The 18,219-nt window shown below is 45.8% G+C and overlaps 1 protein-coding gene across 1 annotated transcript in view; it reads left to right on the plus strand.

Annotated features, from left to right (window-relative positions):
• Positions 1 to 18,219, plus strand: part of LOC140207268 (uncharacterized) — a 69,145-nt gene that overhangs the window by 39,316 nt on the left and 11,610 nt on the right. Inside the window, exons 4-7 of the mRNA XM_072275723.1 lie at positions 993 to 1,088; positions 1,845 to 1,916; positions 2,639 to 2,758; positions 17,158 to 17,274. Of these exons, the coding sequence (XP_072131824.1) occupies positions 993 to 1,088; positions 1,845 to 1,916; positions 2,639 to 2,758; positions 17,158 to 17,274 (405 nt within the window). The remainder of the gene's footprint in view (positions 1 to 992; positions 1,089 to 1,844; positions 1,917 to 2,638; positions 2,759 to 17,157; positions 17,275 to 18,219) is intronic.

Genomic DNA, 18,219 nt, shown 5'->3' on the forward strand with positions numbered 1-18,219 from the left:
CTGTCACTTCCGTGAGGTGAACGATCAGTGTGCGCGGGAGGGAATGGGCAGAGTGAAGGTGGTGTTCAGAGGGTGTGGCGATAGAAAGGGAAGGCTTAGTGAGGAGGGAAGTGAGATGGAAAGGCACACGGCGAGAGGGGGTCGACAGAGGGAGGGAGAGAGGTGCGAACCTCAAGCGGGATAGGTACATTCATGGGGATAGATAGGGAGACAGTGACATGCAGAGAGCGAAAGGGATAGACAGGAAGTAGTGGAGGGTGTTTGAAATAGCTCCTGAAATCCCTCTTTTGGGTTGACGTCCCTGTTATTGTTTTGCTGTCTTGATGAAGAACCAGTCAGAGTATCCGCACGCTTTCAAGACTTCTCTGAAATACTGATAACGCCCAAGTTATGTTCTAATTGGAGATGAGAGTCAAACTGTAGATACCGATCAGCGTGCGCTTCCTGTAAACTTCAATGACCACATACCCATTGTTTTGTTAAACATTGCACAGTCTAAAAAGGGTAAACTGTTTTTGGCGACTTCTTCAGGTGTAAATTGGGTGCAGATTAGAGAGAGAGAGAGAGACAGTGAGGACCTGTTCATTTCACTCGGGAGTGGGGGCTTTCTTGCTTCGGTGGGTGTTGGGTGTTCGTACCTGGAGATATATTTCTCCAGGGCAATAGATGCTCTGCATGAGTGACATATATCCCTCCATCATCCATCTCTCTCTCTCTCTCTCTCTCTCTCTCTCTCTCTCTCTCTCTCTCTCGAACTCCTCCAAATCTCTCTCCTTCTCCCCTCCCCGTCTTTCTCCCCTTTGACACAACTCCTTCCCCCGCCACTCTCACCTCTCACCCGCTCTCACACCTTCAACCTTCGTCCTGCCCGGCACTTCCGGTCCCTGATCTCGGCCTCTCTCTTTATAATCCCTTCATCTGATGTTTGCTGGTGTCGGTCTGACACCCTGTCAACACGGGCTTCCTCTGACAACGGTCGTTTCCCCTTTCAGAGCTGAGAACGCAGAAAATTCTCGACGGGATGGACGACAGGGAGACATACATGAATGTGAAGATCACAAAAACTGACTCACGGTATCCATCCCGAGGTGAGTAGGGCAGAAGCAGGGAGGGAGGGAGTTTCACTCTGTGTCTGACCCCGGGCGTGTGTGATGGGACGGTGCGAAGGCAGATTCACTCTGCAGCTGACCCCGGGAGTGTGTGATGCGACGGTGTGGAGGGAGATTCACTCTGTGTCTGACCCCGGGAGTGTGTGATGGGACGACGTGGAGGGAGATTCACTCTGTGTCTGACCCGGGAGTGTGTGATGGGACGGTGTGGAGGGAGCTTCAGTCTCTGTCTGTCCTTGGGTGTGAGTGATAGGACGGTGTTGAGGCAGCTTCAGTCCATGTCTAACCCCATGAATGTGTAATGGGACGGCGTGGACGAAGCTTCACTATGTGGCTGACCCCAGGAGTGTGTGATGGGACGGTGTGGAGAGAGATTCACTCTGTGTCTGACGCCGGGTGTGTCTGATGGGACGGGGTGGAAGGAGCCTCTCTCTGTGCCTGACCCTGGAAGTGTGTGATGGGACGGTGTGGCGGGAGATTCACTCTGTGTCTGACCTCGGGAGTGTGTGATGGGACGGTCAGGAGGGAGCTTCACTCTGTGTCTGACCCCTGGAATGTGGGTTGGACATTTTGGAGGGAGTTTCACTCTATGTTTGGCCTCGGGAATCCTCAAGGCGATGGGGTGGTGGTTTGATCCCGGAGTCTGTGATGACAGCGTGTGACTCCAGGTGTGTTTGATGGGACTATGTGGAAGGAGTTTTACTCTGTGTCTGACCCTTACTGTTCTATCCCCAGCTGAACATGATGTATCGTACGGTGAAATTAATTTCAAGACCGTCTCTGAGCCCCGGGTCCGGACTGATCGCGGTCAGTTTCATCTTTGTTGTTTTGACTGTTTTTAGAATGTGTGTCCAGTCCTTTCGACAGATCTCAGGGCAAGCGCCCAACTAACCGGAATGGTTAACTGTTCCAAAATAAGACGGAGAGAACGCGTGAGAAATACGATGAAGAGGGAACTCTGTTTGATGGTCGGTGAGGAGTATTGCACCCTGGGAGGGGCGCAATAGAGGGAGCGCAGTGGGATGGTTTGAGGAGAGAGTGCTGTGCAAGGATCGGTGGGGTAAGATACCATGGGATGGGCCTGTGGAGGAAGTGGCCATGAGGAGGGAGCGCTGTGGGTCGGGGGTGGTGGTGCTGAGTTAGCGCCGAGAAAGGGATATGCAGAGGGACCCAGTGGGAGAAACAGTGATGAGGGAGCGGTATAAAACCATAACCACTCTCTCCCTTTTCTAACCACATTCTCTTTTCCTTCTTTTCCCTTCTCTCTCCTGCCTCACCCTCTCTCAACCCGTCTCCTCTCTCTCAATCTCTCCCTTGTCACTCACACTCTCTCTGTCTCTACGTCTCTATCCTCTCTCTTCCCCTTCTCCCTCACCCTCTCTCTCGCTGTCTCAATCCTTCTCTACCCCTCACTTATTCCTCTGACTGTTCCCTCACCCCATCTCTCTTCTCTCTCTTCCCGACTCCCTCCTCCATTCTCTATTCCTCTCACTCTCTTCCTCATCTGCCTGTCCGACTCTCTCTCCCAGACGGTCTGAACTCCACCTACTCGGAACTGTACTTTCGGAAAGAGGAACCCCTCATCGATGTGGACGAGGGTCCTCCCATTGCCTCAGGTCCCGGCGTGCTGCCAAACACTGCACAAACAGGTCAGAGATAGTAAAAATGACGTCGTTTTGGAGGGGTCACTTGCCTTACACCCAAATGACCAATTTTCTGATGCATCTGCTTCGACCACGTTCTCTGTCAGCTCATTCCACAGACTGACCACCATCTGGGTAATCAAAAGATGTCACTCGGCTCCCCAATTAAATCCCTTTCCCTTCTCACTTGGGACCTGGGCTCCCTGTTCCTCGATTCTCCAAGTCAATGCTAAATAACTGTACGCAGTAATCATCTTTGCATCATCAATGGGGACGGGGGAGGTTCCGGAGGATTGGAGGGTTGCGGATGTTGTTCCTTTATTCAAGAAAGGGAGCAGAGATAGCCCAGGAAATTATAGACTAGTGAGTCTTACCTCAGTGGTTGGTAAGCTGATGGAGAAGATTCTGAGAGGCAGGATTTATGAACATTTGAGGAGGTATAATATGACTAGGAATAGTCAGCATGGCTTTGTCAAGGGTAGGTCGTGCCTTACGTGCCTGATTGAATTTATTGAGGATGTGACTAAACACATTGATGAAGTAAGAGCAGTAGATATAGTGTATATGGATTTCAGCGAAGCATTTGGTAAGGCAAGACTTATTGAGAAAGTAAAGAGGCATGGTGACCAAGGGGTCATTGCTTTGTGGATACAGAACTGGCTTGTCCACAGAAGGCAAAGAGTGGTTGTACACGGGTGATATTCTGCATGGAGGTCGGTCACCAGTGGAGTGCCTCAGGGATCTGTTCTGGGACCCTTACTCTTCGTATTTTTTATAAGTGACCCGGGTGAGGAAGTGGAGGGGTGGGTGAGTAAGGTTGCTGTATACACAAAGGTTGGACGTGCTGTGGATAGTGTCGGGGGCTGTCAGAGGTTATGACGGGACCTTGATGGGATGCCAAACTGGGCTGAGAAGTGGCAGATGGAGTTTAACAGAGATAAGTGTGAGGTGGTTCATTTTGGCAAGTCAAATAACATGGCAGAATCTAACTTTAATGGTTAGTCTCTTGGCATTGTGGAGGATCGTAGGGATCTTGGGGTCCGAGTCAATCGGACACTCAAAGCAGCTGAGTAGGTTGACTCTGTGGTTAAGAAGGCGTACAGTGTATTAACCTTCAACAGTCGTGGAATTAAATTTAGGAGCCTAGTGGTAATGTTGCAGCGATAAAGGACCCTAGTCAGACTACACTTTGTGTACTGTGCTCAGTTCTGGTCGCTTCACTAAAGGAAGGATATGGAAGCCACGGAAGAGGTGCAGAAGAGATTTAGAAGGATGTTGCCTGGATTTGGGAGCCTCTTTATGAGAATAGGTTGAGTGAACTCGGCCTTTTCTCCTTGGAGCGACGGAGAATGAGAGGTGACCTGATAGAGATGTATAAGATGATGAGAGGGAATGATCGTATGGAAAGGAAGAGTTTTTTTTTTCTTCACAGTGCTGAAATGGTTGCCACAAGAGGATACAGGCTTAAGGTGCTGGGGTGTAGGCACAGAGGAGACGTCAGGGGTAAGGATTTTACTCAGAGAGTGGTGGAGGCGGATACGATAGGGTCTTTTAAGAGACTTCTGGATCAGCACATGGTGTTTAGTAAAATAGAGGGCTATAGGTAAGCCGAGGAATTTCTTCGGTAGGGACATTTTCGGCACAACACTGTGGACCGAATGGCCTGTATTGTGCTGTAGGTTTTCTGTGTTTCTATACTTCTATCTCATCTGGTCCCGGCGATTTATCCAATTTGATGCCTTCCAAAAGCTGCTGCACATCCTCTTTCTTAATATCTCCATGCTCAAGCTTTTCAGTCTGCTGCAAGTCATGACAACAATTACCAAGATGCTTTTCCATAGTGAATGCTGAAGTAACGTATTCATTAAGTACCTCTGTTGTTTCCTCCGATTCCATATACACTTTCACACTGTCACAATTGATAGGTCCTATACTTTCAAGTCTTATCTTCTTGCTGTTCACATACTTGTAGAATGCCTTGGGGTTTTCCTTAATCCTGCCCGCCCAGCCCTTCTCATCTTCCGTTCTGGCCCTCCTAATTACCTTCTTAAGCTGCTTCCAGTTAGCCTTATAATTTTCTTGATCTCTAACATTCCCTGGCTCTCTAAACCTTCTGTCAGCATTTCTTCTTTTCTTGACCAGATTTATTACAGCCTTTATACACCAGTTTTCCAAGTTCCAAGTAGCCATCTGTGAGCCCTTAAAAAAAAAAAAACGATCTTTTCCATATCCACTACAGCCACCGGCAGCCTATTCCACGTACTCACCACACTCTGCTTAAAAAAAAAAAAAAAAAAAAACGAAAAATAAAAAAGAACTTACCCCTGAGATCTCCTCTGTACCTGCTTCCAAGCACTTCAAAACTATGCCCTGTCGTGGCTGTCATTTCAGCCCGTGGAAAAGCTTCTGACTATCCACCCGATCAATGCCTCTCATTGTCTTGTACACATCTATCAGGTCACCTCTCGACCTCCGTCGCTCCAAGGAGAAAAGGCCAATTCTCTCAACCTATTCTCAAAAGGCATGCTGCGCAGTTCGTGCAACATCCTTGTAAATCCTCTCTGTACCGTTTCTGTGGTTTTCACATCCTTCCTCGAGTGCGGTGACCAGAACTGAGCACAGTAGTCCAAGTACGGTTGACCAAGACCCTACATAGCTGCAACTTTAACTCTCGGCTCTTAAACTCAGCCCCACGATTGATGAAGGCCAATACACTTTATGCGTTTTTAACCATGGAGTCGACTTGCGGAGCAGCTTTGAGTGTCCTATGGACTCGGACCTCAAAATCCCTCTGATCCTCCACACTGCCAAGAGTCTTGCATGAATGCTATATTCTGCCATCATATTTGGCCTACCAGAATAAACCACCTCACACTTATCTAGGTTAAACTCCATTTGCCACTTATAGCCCAATTTTACATTCTATCAATGTCCCGTTTTAAACTCTGATAGCCTTCCACACTATCCACAACACCCCCATCCATGTGTCATCAGCAAATTTACTAACTCATCCCCCCACTTCCTCATCGAGGCCATTCATAAAAAAATAATTACCAAGTTTTTAAAGCTTTCGTAAGCTCTTCTTTTCTTCTTGTCGTGATTTAAAACAGACTTCGTATTACACGGATCTTTACCCTACCATCCTTTCCATGTCTCATTGGAACTTACCCACTCAGAACATTTGCCACATTTCTTCCGTACGTTTCCCCGAGAACACCTGTTTCCAACTTATCTTCCAACTTCCTGCCTAATAGCCTCATATTTCCCCTTACTCCAATTAAACGGTTGCCTAACTTGTCTTTTCCTATCCCTGTGTAATACTATGGTAAAGGAGATAGAATTGTGATCACTATCTAAAAATGCTCGCCCATTGAGAGACCTGACACTTGACCAGGTTCATTTCCCAATACCAGATCAAGTGCAGCCTCTCCTCATGTAGGCCTATCTACATATTGTGTCAAGACACCCTCCTGAACACACCTAACAGACTCTACCCCATCTGAACCCCTCACCTTAGGGGGATGCCGATCATTATTTGGGGAATTAAAATCTCCTACCACAGCAACCCTGTTTTTATTACTCCTTTCCAGAATCTGTCTCCCTATCTACTCCTCGATGTACCTGTTAGTATTGAGTGATCTATAAAAATACGCAGTGGAGTTATTGACCCCTTCCTATTCCTAACTTCCATCCACAGAGATTCCGTAGACAACCTCCCCATGAGTTCCTCCTTTTCCGCAGCCCTGCCGTTATCTCTGATCAACAGTGCCACGCACCCACCTCTTTTGCCTCCCTCTCTATCATTTCTGAAACATCTAAAGCTCGCACTTGAAGTAGCTATTCCTGCCTCTGCACTCTGCAAGTTTATGTAATGGCAACAACATCGTAGCTCCAAGTGCCGATCCATGCTCTGAGCTCATCCGCTTTATTCGTAATGTTCTTCGTATTAATTTAAACACATCTCAAGCCATCAGTCAGAGCGCGTACCTTCTCCATCATCTGCCTATCCTCCCCTTTCGCACTGTCTCCAAGCTTTCTCTGTTTGTGAGTCAAAATCCCTTTCCTCCATCTCTTCAGTTTGGTTCCCAACCCTGAGCAATTCTAGTTTAAAATCTCCGCAGTAGCTTAGCAAATCTTTCCGCCAGGATATTGATCCCCCTCGGATTCAAGTGCAACTCCTCATTTTTGTACAGGTCACACGTGCCCCAGAAGAAGTCCCAGTGATCCAGAAGTCTAAATCCCTGCCCCCCTCCTCCAATCTCTCAGCCACTCATTTATCCTCCACCTCATTCAATTCCTATACTCACTGTCACGTGGCACAGGGAATATTCCCGAGATTCCTACCTTTGAGGTCCTGCTTTTCAACGTCGTTGTGAAGTTAAGAAATGGCAAGGATAAAAAGACACTAACAGCAGCAGTTATATACATGCCTCGAAACAACAGCCGGGATGTGGACTACCAGTTGGAGCTGGAAATACAAAAAGCGTGACAGAAGGAAATTGTCAAGATAATTATGGGGAATTTTAATATGAAAGTGGATTGGGAAAGTCAGGAAGGTACTCGATCTCAGGAAAGGGAGATGATAGAATGCCCACGAGAGGGCGTTTTGGAGCAACATGTCCATACGCCCACCAGGGGATCGGCTGTTTTAGATTGGGTGCTGTGTAATGAATCTGAGGTGATTAAGTTCAGTTTCAAATTTGAAAAGGAGAAGTTGGTGCCAGGTGTAACAATATTTCAGTGGAACAAAGGAAGTTACAGTGGCATGAGAGAGGAACTGGCCCAAGTCGAATGGAAAAGTAAGCTAGATGGAAGGACGGTAGAGCAGAATTGGATGAAATTCCTACAACAAGTATACCGAGTTGGATACTGTTGCGGGGGATGGCTTACCTGGGACAAGCTGCGGCGGCCGGATCTCTGGCACTGAGTCTGGTTCTTCAGTGCAGAAGGGAGGGTTGAAGAAGATGAGAGCGGTAGTGATAGAGCACACGATAGACAGAGGTACAGAAAAGAGGTTCTGTGGTCGTGACAGAGACTCCCGGATAGTTTGCTGCCTCCCGGGTGCCAGGGTCAGGGATGTCTCTGATCGCGTGCACAGCATTCTGAAGTGGGAGGGTGAACTGCCAGATGTCATGGTGCACATCGGTACCAATGACGTAGGAAGAAAGAGAGAGGAGGTCCTGAAGAGTGAGTATAGAGAGCTTGGTAGGAATTTAAAATGCGGGACCTCAAGGGCGGTAATCTCGGGATTGCTACCTGTGCTACGTGACAGTGGGGGAAAGAATAGGATGCTCTGGCGTATTAACAAGTGGCTGAGGTAGTAGTGTAGGGGGCAGAGTTTCAGAGTTCAGTATCATTGGGACCTCTTCTGGGGCAAGTGGGATCTGTACAAGAGAGACGGGTTACACCTAAACTACAAAGGGACCAATATCTTTGCAGGGAGGTTTTATAGTGCTATTGGGGAGGGTTTAAATTAGATTCGCCGGGGGATGGGAACCAGAGTGTCAGAGCAGATAGTGGAGTGGGAGTGAAAATAAATAATGTTAAAGTTCATACAAAGTCACAAATAGAAGCGTTGTGTAGGAGAGTAGGGGAGATTCAAACAAGCAGACATGACTTGAGAGTTAGGGGGCAAAAGTTCAGGGGTAACACGAGGAGGAACGTTTTTACACAGAGAGTGGTGGCTGTGTGGAACCAGCTTCCAGTAGAAGTGGTTGAGGCTGGGTCGATATTGTCATTTAAAGAAAAATTGGATAGGTATATGGACAGAAAAGGAAGGGAGGGTTATGAGCTGAGTGCAGGTTGGTGAGACTAGGTGAGAGTAAGCGTTCGGCATGGTCTAGAAGGGCAGAGATGGTCTCTTTCCGTGCTGTAACTGATATATGGTTATATGGTTATATGTGTGTGGTGGTAATAATATTCGGAGGTGTGTCTATTTTACGGATGACACCATGATATGTGGAGGAGCAGGAAGTGTTGAACAAACGGAGAAGTTGCACAGGGACATGGTCAGTTTTGGAGAGTGGGCAAAAAAAAATAATGGCAGATGAGATACTATGTTAGGAAATTGTCGCGGACAAACGATGCTCGGACCCGGAGTGAGAGAGCCGTAGAAAATTCTTTATTTGTCACATGATATCATGGGGAGCACAGCCCCTAAAATCGGGATCCTGGAGCTCCCTCAGACAAGAAAACTCAGTGATATTTATACATCAACGGTACGTGACAAGAGACACTTGTGTGGAATTTTTGTTTTACAGAAGTAAAGGTCACGTGCTTCAGGACATTGTATGGTCAGATAATTCCTTATTTGAACTTTTGTCGAGCATTTTCAGAGAACGCTACCGAATAGCAAAGTAGCAGAAATATGTGCCTGAGCAGCAACACATTTTACTTAAGTGTTAGTTCTCAGGCCAGCTGGCTCAACCGCGGACACATAAAAATTCTCAGAACAAGGAAGTACAGATGCAGTTATTTTTATATCTCGGTTGCGAGGCACATTTCAGTCACACAGAGTACATTGGTTACAGATAAATGATTGTAAACTTCGAATTCACACTTTAAGACAAATCATTAGCTCCCTCAATGCCCATTACAATGTAAGGCCTTGATATTTTCTTCCACAGAAATGTACGGCTGTACAGTTTGGAAGAAGAAACAATCGGGCAGATTATTGTTTAGATGGGGAGAAAATTCAAAAAGTGCAAAGGGACTTGGGGGGTCCTCGTGCAATACACCCTAAAGGTTAATCACCAGGTTGAATCGGCTGTGTGGAAAGCGAATGCTATGTTAGCATTCATTTCAAAAGAAATAATGGGTAAGAGAAAGGAGGTGTTGCTGAGTCTCTATGGGGCACTGGTGTGACCTCATTTGGAAAACTGTGTGCAGTCTTGCGCCCCAAGGGATGTACTGATGTTGGAGAGAGTTCAGGAAAGATTCACCAGGATTCTTCCTGGAATGCAGGGGCTAAGATAGGAGGAACTTCTGTCGGCTCTTGTACTGTATTCATTAGCGTACAGAAGAATGAGTGGGGTTATCATAGAAACATTTCGAATGTTGAAAGGGTTGGACAGAGTAGATGTGGAAAGGCTGTTTCCCTTGGTGGGTGAGTCCAGGACAAGAGGCCGCAGTCTTAGGATAAGAGCATATCCATTTAAAACAGCGATGAGGAGAAATGTTTTCGCCACAGGGTCCTGGACCTATGGAATCCGTTGCCACAAACAGCTGTGGAGGTCCGATCATGGAGGGTGTTTCAGGAGGAGATTGATAGGTATCTGATTTGTCAGGGTATTTGTCAGGGTGGGAATCAAATTAAAGAGGCTAGGCGAGAGGAGGTTAGTTCACTACAGGGGGATGGGAACCAGTGCAGAGAGACAGAGGGGTGTAAAGTGAGTGTAGAAACAAAAAGTACTACGGAGAAAAGTAAAGGTGGCAGGCCGACAAATCCAGGGCAAGCATTAAAAAGGGCCACTTTTCAGCATAATTGTATAAGGGCTAAGAGAGTTGTAAAAGAGCGCCTGAAGGCTTTGTGTGTCAATGCAAGGAGCATTGGTAATAAAGTGGATGAATTGAAAGTGTAGATTGTTATTAATGATTATGATATAGTTGGGATCACAGAGACATGGCTCCAGGGTGACCAGGGATGGGAGCTCAACGTACAGGGATATTCAATATTCAGGAGGGATAGACATGAAGGAAGGGGAGGTGGGGTGGCGTTGCTGGTTAAAGAAGAGATTAACGCAATAGAAAGGAAGGACATAAGCCGGGAAGACGTGGAATCGATATGGGTAGAGCTGCGTAACACTAAGGGGCAGAAGACGCTGGTGGGAGTTGTGTACAGGCCACCTAACAGTAGTAGTGAGGTCGGAGATGGTATTAAACAGGAAATTAGAAATGTGTGCAATAAAGGAACAGTAGTTATAATGGGTGACTTCAATCTACATGTAGATTGGGTGAACCAAATTGGTAAAGGTGCTGAGGAAGAGGATTTCTTGGAATGTATGCGGGATGGTTTTTTCAACCAGCATGTCGAGGAACCAACTAGAGAGCAGGCTATTCTGGACTGGGTTTTGAGCAATGGGGAAGGGTTAATTAGCAATCTTGTCGTGAGAGGCCCCTTGGCTAAGAGTGACCATAATATGGTGGAATTCTTTATTAAGATGGAGAGTGACATAGTTAATTCAGAAACAAAGGTTCTGAACTTAAACAGGGGTAACTTTGAAGGTATGAGACGTGAATTAGCTAAGATAGACTGGCAAAGGACACTTAAAGGATTGACGGTGGGTATGTAATGGCAAGCATTTAAAGATCGCATGGATGAACTACAACAATTGTTCATCCCAGTTTGGCAAAAAGAATAAATCAAGGAAGGTAGTGCACCCGTGGCTGACAAGAGAAATTACGGATAGTATCAATTCCAAAGAAGAAGCATACAAATTAGCCAGAGAAAGTGGCTCACCTGAGGACTGGGAGAAATTCAGAGTTCAGCAGAGGAGGACAAAGGGCTTAATTAGGAAGGGGAAAAAAGATTATGAGAGAAAACTGGCAGGAAACATAAAAACGGACTGTAAAAGCTTTTATAGATATGTAAAAAGGAAAAGACGGGTAAAGACAAATGTAGGTCCCCTGCAGACAGAAACAGGTGAATTGATTGCGGGGAGCAAGGACATGGCAGACCAATTGAATAATTACTATGGTTCTGTCTTCACTACGGAGGACATAAATAATCTTCCAGAAATAGTAGGGGACAGAGGGTCCAGTGAGATGGAGGAACTGAGCGAAATACATGTTAGTAGGGAAGTGGTGTTAGGTAAATTGAAGGGATTGAAGGCAGATAAATCCCCAGGGCCAGATGGTCTGCATCCCAGGGTGCTTAAGGAAGTAGCCCAAGAAATAGTGGATGCATTAGTGATAATTTTTCAAAACTCGTTAGATTCTGGACTAGTTCCTGAGGATTGGAGGGTGGCTAATGTAACTCCACTTTTTAAAAAAGGAGGGAGAGAGAAACCGGGGAATTATAGACCGGTTAGCCTAACGTCAGTGGTGGGGAAACTGCTGGAGTCAGTTATCAAGGATGTGATAACAGCACATTTGGAAAGCGGTGAAATGATCGGACAAAGTCAGCATGGATTTGTGAAAGGAAAATCATGTCTGACGAATCTCATAGAACTTTTTGAGGATGTAACTAGTAGAGTGGATAGGGGAGAACCAGTGGATGTGGTATATTTGGATTTTCAGAAGGCTTTTGACAAGGTCCCACACAGGAGATTAGTGTGCAAACTTAAAGCACACGGTATTGGGGGTAAGGTATTGGTGTGGGTGGAGAGTTGGTTAGCAGGTCAGAGTTCGCCGTAGTGGCACCATTCTGCAAGCGTCAGGTGACATTCGCCCAATATTTTCAAATTGCTAACTCATCTGCCTCGAACACCTCTCTGGAAGTTCATTCAACCTCCTGTCTGTGATGTATAAAAATGATCTTAATGAAATTGTAGATGGGTGCATTCGTGAGTTGTATCAGATACGAAGATGGGCGGTGTTGTGGATCATGTCGAGAACTGGCAAAAAAAATCTCAATGCGACATAGATCAGTCACAGATACAGTTGGAAAAACGGAAGAGCTTAGCCCGTCATGTATCCAATGTTTGAAGAAAAGAACAAAGCAGGCGAACAATAACACAGCTGTGAAAAATAATAAACTCTGAATCCTTCATAGAAACATAGAAACATAGAAAATAGGTGCAGGAGTAGGCCATTCGGCCCTTCGAGCCTGCACCGCCATTTATTATGATCATGGCTGATCATCCAACTCAGAACCCCGCCCCAGCCTTCCCTCCATACCCCCTGCCCCGTAGCCAAAAGGGCCATATCTAACTCCCTCTTAAATATAGCCAATGAACTGGCCTCAACTGTTTCCTGTGGCAGAGAATTCCACAGATTCACCACTCTCTGTGTGAAGAAGTTTTTTCCTAATTTCGGTCCTAAAAGGCTTCCTCTCTGTCCTCAAACTGTGGCCCCTCGTTCTGGACTTCCCCAACATCGGGAACAATCTTCCTGCATCTAGCCTGTCCAATCCCTTTAGGATATTATACGTTTCAATCAGATCCCCCCTCAATCTTCTAAATTCCAACGAGTACAAGCCCAGTTCATCCAGTCTTTCTTCATATGAAAGTCCTGCCATCCCAGGAATCAATCTGGTGAACCTTCTTTGTACTCCCTCTATGGCAAGGATGTCTTTCCTCAGATTAGGGGACCAAAACAGCACACAAAACTCCAGGTGTGGTCTCACCAAGGCCTTGTACAACTGCAGTAGTACCTCCCTGCTCCTGTACTCGAATCCTCTCGCTATAAATGCCAGCATACCATTCGCCTTTTTCACCGCCTGCTGTACCTGCATGCCTACTTTCAATGACTGGTGTATAATGACACCCAGGTCTCGTTGCACCTCCCCTTTTCCTAATCGGCCACCATTCAGATAATAATCTGTTTTCCTATTTTTGCCACCAAAGTGGATAACTTCACATTTATCCACATTAAATTGCATCTGCCGTGAATTTGCCCACTCACCCAACCTATCCAAGTCACCCTGCATCCTCTTAGCATCCTCCTCACAGCTAACACTGCCACCCAGCTTCGTGTCATCCGCAAACTTGGAGATGCTGCATTTAACTCCCTCATCCAAGTCATTAATATATATTGTAAACAACTGGGGTCCCAGCACTGAGCCTTGCGGTACCCTACTAGTCACCGCCTGCCATTCTGAAAAGGTCTCGTTTATTCCCACTCTTTGCTTCCTGTCTGCTAACCAATTCTCCACCCACACCAATACCTTACCCCAAATACCGTGTGCTTTAAGCTTGCACACTAATCTCCTGTGTGGGACCTTGTCAAAAGCCTTTTGAAAATCCAAATATACCACATCCACTGGTTCTCCCCTATCCACTCTACTAGTTACATCCTCAAAAAATTCTATGAGATTCGTCAGACACGATTTTCCTTTCACAAATCCATGCTGACTTTGTCCGATCATTTCACCGCTTTCCAAATGTGCTGTTATCACATCCTTGATAACTGACTCCAGCAGTTTCCCCACCACCGACGTCAGGCTAACCGGTCTATAATTCCCCGGTTTCTCTCTCCCTCCTTTTTTAAAAAGTGGAGTTACATTAGCCACCTTCAGGTTCAGTCGGTGGTGAAGAAAGCGAAATAAATTAGGTGTATTATAGACCACCCAATGGAGAGCGAGACTTGGAGGAGCAAATTTGTAAGGAGATGGCAGATATTTGTTGTCAGAACAGGGTTGTGATTGTGGGAGATTGCAATTGTCCACACATTGACTGGGAAGCCCATTCTGTAAAAGGGCTGGATGGTTTGGAGTTTGTAAAATGTGTGCAAGATAGTTTTTTGCAGCGATACATAGAGGTACCAATTAGAGAAGGGGCAGTGTTGGATATCCTGTTAGGGAATGAGATAGGGCAGGTGACGGAGGTATCTGTTGGAGAGCACTTCGGGTCCAGTGATCACAAGACCTTTGGTTTCAATGTGATTATAGAGAAGGATTGGACTGGGCCCAGGGTTCAGATTTTTGATTGGAGAAAGTCTAACTTTGAGGAGATGAGATAGGATTTAGAAGCAGTGGATTGGGACAATTTGTTTTGTGGGAAGGATATAACAGCTAAATGAAGGACATTTAAAGTTGAAATTTTGAGGGTACAGGATCTTTATGTTCCTGTTAGGTTGAAAGGAAAGGGAAAAGTTTGAGAGAGCCATGGTTTTCAAGGGATATTGGAAACTCGGTTCGGAAAAAGAGAGATATCTACAATAAATATAGGCAGCATGGAGTAAATGAGGTGCTCGAGGAATATAAAGAATGTAAAAAGAAACTTAAAGAAATTAGAAAAGCTAAAAGAAGATATGAGATTGCTTTGGCAAGTAAGGTGAAAATAAATCCAAAGGGTTTCTACAGATATATTAACAGCAAAAGGATAGTGAGGATAATATTGGTCCCTTAGAGAATCAGAGTGGACAGCTATGTGTGGAACCAAAAGAGATGGGGGAGATTCTGAACAACTTCTTTTCTTCGGTATTCACTAAGGAGAAGGATACTGAATCGTGTAAGATAAGGGAAACAGGTAGGGAAGTTATGGAAACTATGATGATTAAAGAAGAGGCAGTATTGGCGCTTTTAAGGAATATAAAAGTGGATAAGTCTCCTGGTCCTGACAGGATATTCCCTAGGACATTGAGGAAAGTTAGTGTGGAAATAGCAGGGGCTCTGACAGAAATATTCCAAATGTCATTAGAAACGGGGATGGTGCCGGAGGATTGCATATTGCTCATGTTGTTCCATTGTTTAAAAAGGGTTCTAAGAGTAAACCTAGCAATTATCGGCCTCTGAGTTTGACGTCAGTGGTGGGTAAATTGATGGAAAGTATTCTTAGAGATGGTATATATAATTATCTGGATAGACAGGGTCTGATTAGGAACAGTCAACATGGATTTGTGCGTGGAAGGTCACGTTTGACAAATCCTATTGAATTTTTTGAAGAGGTTACTGGGAATATTGACGAGGGTAAAGCGGTGGATGTTGTCTATATGGACTTCAGTAAGGCCTTTGACAAGGTCCCACACGGAAGGTTGGTTAGGAAGGTTCAATCGTTAGGTATTAATATTGAAGTAGTAAAATGGATTCAGCAGTGGCTGGATGAGAGACACCAGAGTGTAGTGGTGGATAACTGTGAGCCAGATTGGAGGCCGGTGACTAGTGGTGTGCCTCCGGGATCTGTACTGGGTCCAATATTGTTTGTCATTTATATATTAGTGATCTGGATGATGGGGTGGTAAATTGGATTAGTAAGTATGCAGATGATACTAAGATAGGTGGTGTTGTGGATAATGAAGCAGGTTTTCAAAGCTTGCAGAGAGATTTAGGCCAGTTAGAAGAGTGGACTGAAAGATGGCAGATGCAGTTTAATGTTGATAAATGTGAGGTGCTACATTTTGGTAGGACTAATCAAAATAGGACATACATGGTAAATGGTAGGGCACTGAAGAATGCAGTAGAACAGAGGGATCTAAGAATAATGTCGCATAGTTCCCTGAAGGAGGAATCTCATGTGGATAGTGTGGTGAAGAAAGTTTTGGTATGCTGACCTTTATAAATTAGAACACTGAGTATACGAGTTGGGATGTAATGGTGAAATTGTATATGGCATTGGTAAGGGCAAATTTGGAATATTGTGTACAGTTCTGGTCACCGAAATATCGGAAAGATGTCAATAGAATTGAGAGAATACAGAGGAGTTTCACTAAAATGCTGCCTAGGTTTCATCTTCTAGTTAATGAGAAAGGTTGAACAAGTTAGGTATTTATTCTTTGGAACGTAGAAGGTTGTGGGCTGACTTCATATAGGTATTTAAGATTATGAGGGGGATAGATAGAGTTGACGTGGATAGGCTTTTTCATAAGAAGGCATGAACTGAGAGTTAAAGGACGAAAGTTTAGGGGCGGGGGGGGGTGTTCTTTACTCAGAGGGTGGTAGCTGTGTGGAAAGAGCTTCCAGAAAAAAATGGTCGAGGCAGGTTCGATGTTGTCATTTAAAGTTAAATTGGATAGATATATGGACAGGAAATAAATGAAAGTTATGGGCTGAGTGCAGGTCGGTGGACGAGGTGAGAGTAAGAATTCGGCATGGACTAGAAGGGCCGAGATGGCCTGTTTCCCTGCTGTAATCGTTATATGTTTATATATGTTTATAAGTGTTGACATTCATTTATAGAGCTATAGAATAGAAGAGCAGGGATGTGATGTTGAGGCAGCAAAAGGCACTCGTGAGATACACTTAGAGTAGTGTGTGCAGATTTGAGCTCCTGAGATAAACTGACATAAGACAGGGTTCAGAGAATATTCACGAGAATGACTCCCGGAATGAAAGGGTTGCTGTATGAAGAACATCGGGAAGCTCTTGGGCTGTATTTCCCGGTGATCAGGAGAATGAGAGGCGATCTCATAGTAACTTTCCGAATGCTCAAAAGCCTCAACAGGTTAGACATGGACATTTTATTTCCCATGGTAGGGGATTCTAGGACAAGAAGGCACGACTTCAGGATTGAAGGACGTCCTTTTAGAACTGAGTTGTGGGGAAATTACTTCAGTCAGAGAGTGAGAAATCTGTGGAATTTAGTGCCACAAGCGGCTGTGGAGCCAAGTCATTGGATGCATTTCAGGCAGAGATAGATAGGCTCTTGATTAGCCAGCGTTTCAAAGGGTACTGGGAGAAGGCAGAGGAGAGAGGATGACTGGAAGAATGAGATCTGCCCATGATTGAATGGCCGAGCAGACTCGATGGCCGAATAGCCTATTTCTGCTCCTATATCTTTTGGTCTTATGGTCCTGTGGTCGTTGCACAGGTGCGCATGATCAGGAGTCGAAACTGAAGATCGGAAAGAGACTGCACTGTCTGATCTGCCTACTCTGCCTAGTTACGTTCGCACTCATCGTGACAGTGACAGCATTCTCGATCCATGGTGAGTGGAACGGTCTCCGGTGGAGGCAAACCATAAATAAAGAGAGTGGAACAAACTGTTATTGCAAAACACCACAGTGACACGGACACCCCTCTGACCGTAACACGGATTAAAACCTACCACCATAAAACAGACAAGCCTCTAACCGTGATAAGGACACGGCCTTCACCGTAACACAATCAAGACTCATCCTGACACTGACAGGCCATTCACCATAACATGAACAATGCTGTCACCGTAGCACGGTCACGACCTTCAACGAGACACAGATAGACTCCTAACCACGACAAGGACGTGAGCATTGCCGTGATACACACATGGCCGTCACACTGACCGCAACCAACCCCTCACTGTAACATCGACAAGCCTTTGACCGTGTCAATGATAAACTGCTCAAGGCGACACCGAAACATATCTCAGAATGACACCGACACGCTCTTCATCGTGACAACATCACATTCCTTAAGGTGATCCGCTCAGCACCGCCTCGTGACAAAGACTCAGATGCCAATGTAACAAACCTTACCGAGGCAGTATCGCCGAAAATAGCGATGCACCGCTCACTGAGGCAATTACCCACACCTCATCCTGACACAAGCAAACCTGTTAACGTGCTACCAAATCACTTTAGCCTGATACCGTCACACCCACCGTGGAAATGACACGCCTCTTACCGTGCCAAAGACACACCCCTCTCTGTGAGACCAGCACACCCCACACCATCGCACAGATACTCACCATGACACCACCAAGCCCCTCTGACATTTCCCTCGCCCTGACATCGAGATACGCTTCATTGCGGCCTGGAGCAACTCTCGCCGGGGCACAGAATCACCTATCACGGTGGCACCGCCCCGTCCTTCACAGCAACTCGAATATGCCCCGCATGATATTGCCGGAGACCCCCATTGGAACAACAACATAACCTTCACCGACACATTAATA

Source organism: Mobula birostris, chromosome 13 (genome assembly GCF_030028105.1).
Source record: "Mobula birostris isolate sMobBir1 chromosome 13, sMobBir1.hap1, whole genome shotgun sequence".
Lineage (NCBI taxonomy): Eukaryota > Metazoa > Chordata > Chondrichthyes > Myliobatiformes > Myliobatidae > Mobula > Mobula birostris.